At 40.6% G+C, this 1,983-nt stretch overlaps 1 protein-coding gene across 1 annotated transcript; it reads right to left on the bottom strand.

Moving 5' to 3' along the window:
* Positions 1-301: 301 nt before the first annotated feature.
* Positions 302-1,983, bottom strand: LOC142628921 (uncharacterized). Its single transcript, XM_075802948.1, has 2 exons — positions 1,239-1,983; positions 302-984 (listed from the first exon to the last, which is right to left on the bottom strand). Exons 1-2 carry the CDS (start codon positions 1,981-1,983, stop codon positions 302-304), a joined length of 1,428 nt encoding a protein of 475 aa, XP_075659063.1.

Genomic DNA, 1,983 nt, shown 5'->3' with positions numbered 1-1,983 from the left:
CACAACTGGGATTTTGTATGATTGTTCGCCTTACCAGATTCTACTTAGTTGGAAGTGAGTTCCTACACGCACGCCACAACAAATTTTTATATTTATTTGGAATTTCCAAGGACCAAATGCTCTTCCAAAAATTCTTGTCCACCTCCGAGTGAGTGCCATCCCCTGAGTTTTCCTCCAAATCTTTTAGGAATTTATATCCGAACTTGCAAGTGTATGTCCATCAGCAGTGAAGGGCCAATACAAAACATCTTCTGTTTGGCGACGAGGCAATGGTATCCTTTGAGCAAGTTCCGCTTCCGCTTTAGCTGGTATGAGCAAGTTCCGCTTCCGCTTCAGCATCCCATTTACTGGTATTATTGTCCATGAGGCAGTCCACGGTGGCATTTTCCATAGATTCAATGATTGGGGATGAAATCAATGGAGGGTGCTTTATGGGCAACCAATGATGCTGCCATATTTTGACACTCTTTCCATTACCCACCCTGAATCTAGCTCCCAATTGTATCACCTCTCTCCCCTTCAAAATGCTTTTCCAAGCATAGGAACCGGTTGCCAATTCTTTTGCTTCCATGAAAGAACTATTGGGAAAAAATCTCGCCTTAAAAATTCTATAAAATAGAGTACCTTCATTGTGTAGGAGTTGCCATGCTTGCTTGGCAAGAAGGGAGTCATTGAAAAGAGCAAGTTCTCGAAAACCCAATCCTCCTTCTAGCTTTGATTTTGTCAACTCCGACCATTTAACCCAATGTACTTTTCGCTTGTCACCTTGTTGCCCCCAAAAGAATTTTTTTACCATTGCTTCAATTTCATGGCAAAGGCTCAAGGGTAATTTAAAACAACCCATGGCATAAGTTGGGATGGCTTGAGCAATAGCTTTGATTAGGACTTCTCTACTGGCTTGAGAAAGGAGCTTCCCCTCCCACCCTTGTAATTTCCTCCACACTCTCTCCTTAATATAGTTAAAGCTTGCTTTTTTACCCCTTCCTACAAAAGAGGGCAGCCCCAAATACTTCTCATAAGACCTTATTTCATTCACCCCCAACACATTTTAATCTCCTCTTTAACATCATCTTTTGTGGATTTGCTAAAGAAAAGAGAAGTTTTTTCTTTATTTATTTTTTGCCTCGACACTTCTTCATATTCCGCCAAAATTTTGAGCACGTTTCCACATTCTTGCGAATTTGCCTTACAAAAAAGCAAGCTGTCATCTGCAAAAAATAAGTGGGTTAGTTTGGGACCTCTTTTGCATATTGAGAAGCCATTGATCACCTTTACCCTTGCAGCTCTTTTGATTAAGCCATGTAATCCTTCTATACATAATAGGAAAAGGAAAGGAGATAGTGGGTCGCCTTGTCTTATGCCTCTTGTTGGGTTGATTAGCCCCTTTGGATCACCATTCACCAGAATTGAGTATGAGACTGTACGAACACACTCCATAATCAAACCGATCCACCTTGAGCAGAATCCCATTTTTTCCAACAGCTTCTGAAGATAATTCCATTCCACCTTGTCGTACGCCTTGCTCATGTCTAGTTTTAGCGCCATAAAGCCTGTTTGTCCTGAATTATGATTTTTCATACAATGCAAGGTCTCAAAAGCTACTAAGACATTATCTGAAATAAGCCTATTCTTTGCAAAGGCAGATTGATGCTCAGTTATAAGATCTGGCATGAATTTTTTTAATCTCTTTGCAAGGACTTTTGAAAATATCTTGTACAATACATTACATAGACTTATAGGGCAATATTGAGAGACTGAAACAGGATTCTTCACTTTTGGAATTAGAGTGACAAAAGTATGGTTTATTGGGTAAGGTAATTTACCTGAATTCAGCCAAACTAGTATTGTGGAAGTTGCCTCTCCATTCATAATCCCCCAAAAGTGCTGATAGAATAGTGGTGGCATCCCATCAGGGCCTGGTGCTTTTAGGGGCGCCATTTGGTTTAGTGCTTCCTGAATTTCCCACTCCATGAACTCCCCCAT

Source organism: Castanea sativa, chromosome 3 (genome assembly GCF_040712315.1).
Source record: "Castanea sativa cultivar Marrone di Chiusa Pesio chromosome 3, ASM4071231v1".
Taxonomy (NCBI): Eukaryota; Viridiplantae; Streptophyta; class Magnoliopsida; order Fagales; family Fagaceae; genus Castanea; species Castanea sativa.
This window is presented reverse-complemented; position numbering and strand designations above follow the sequence as displayed.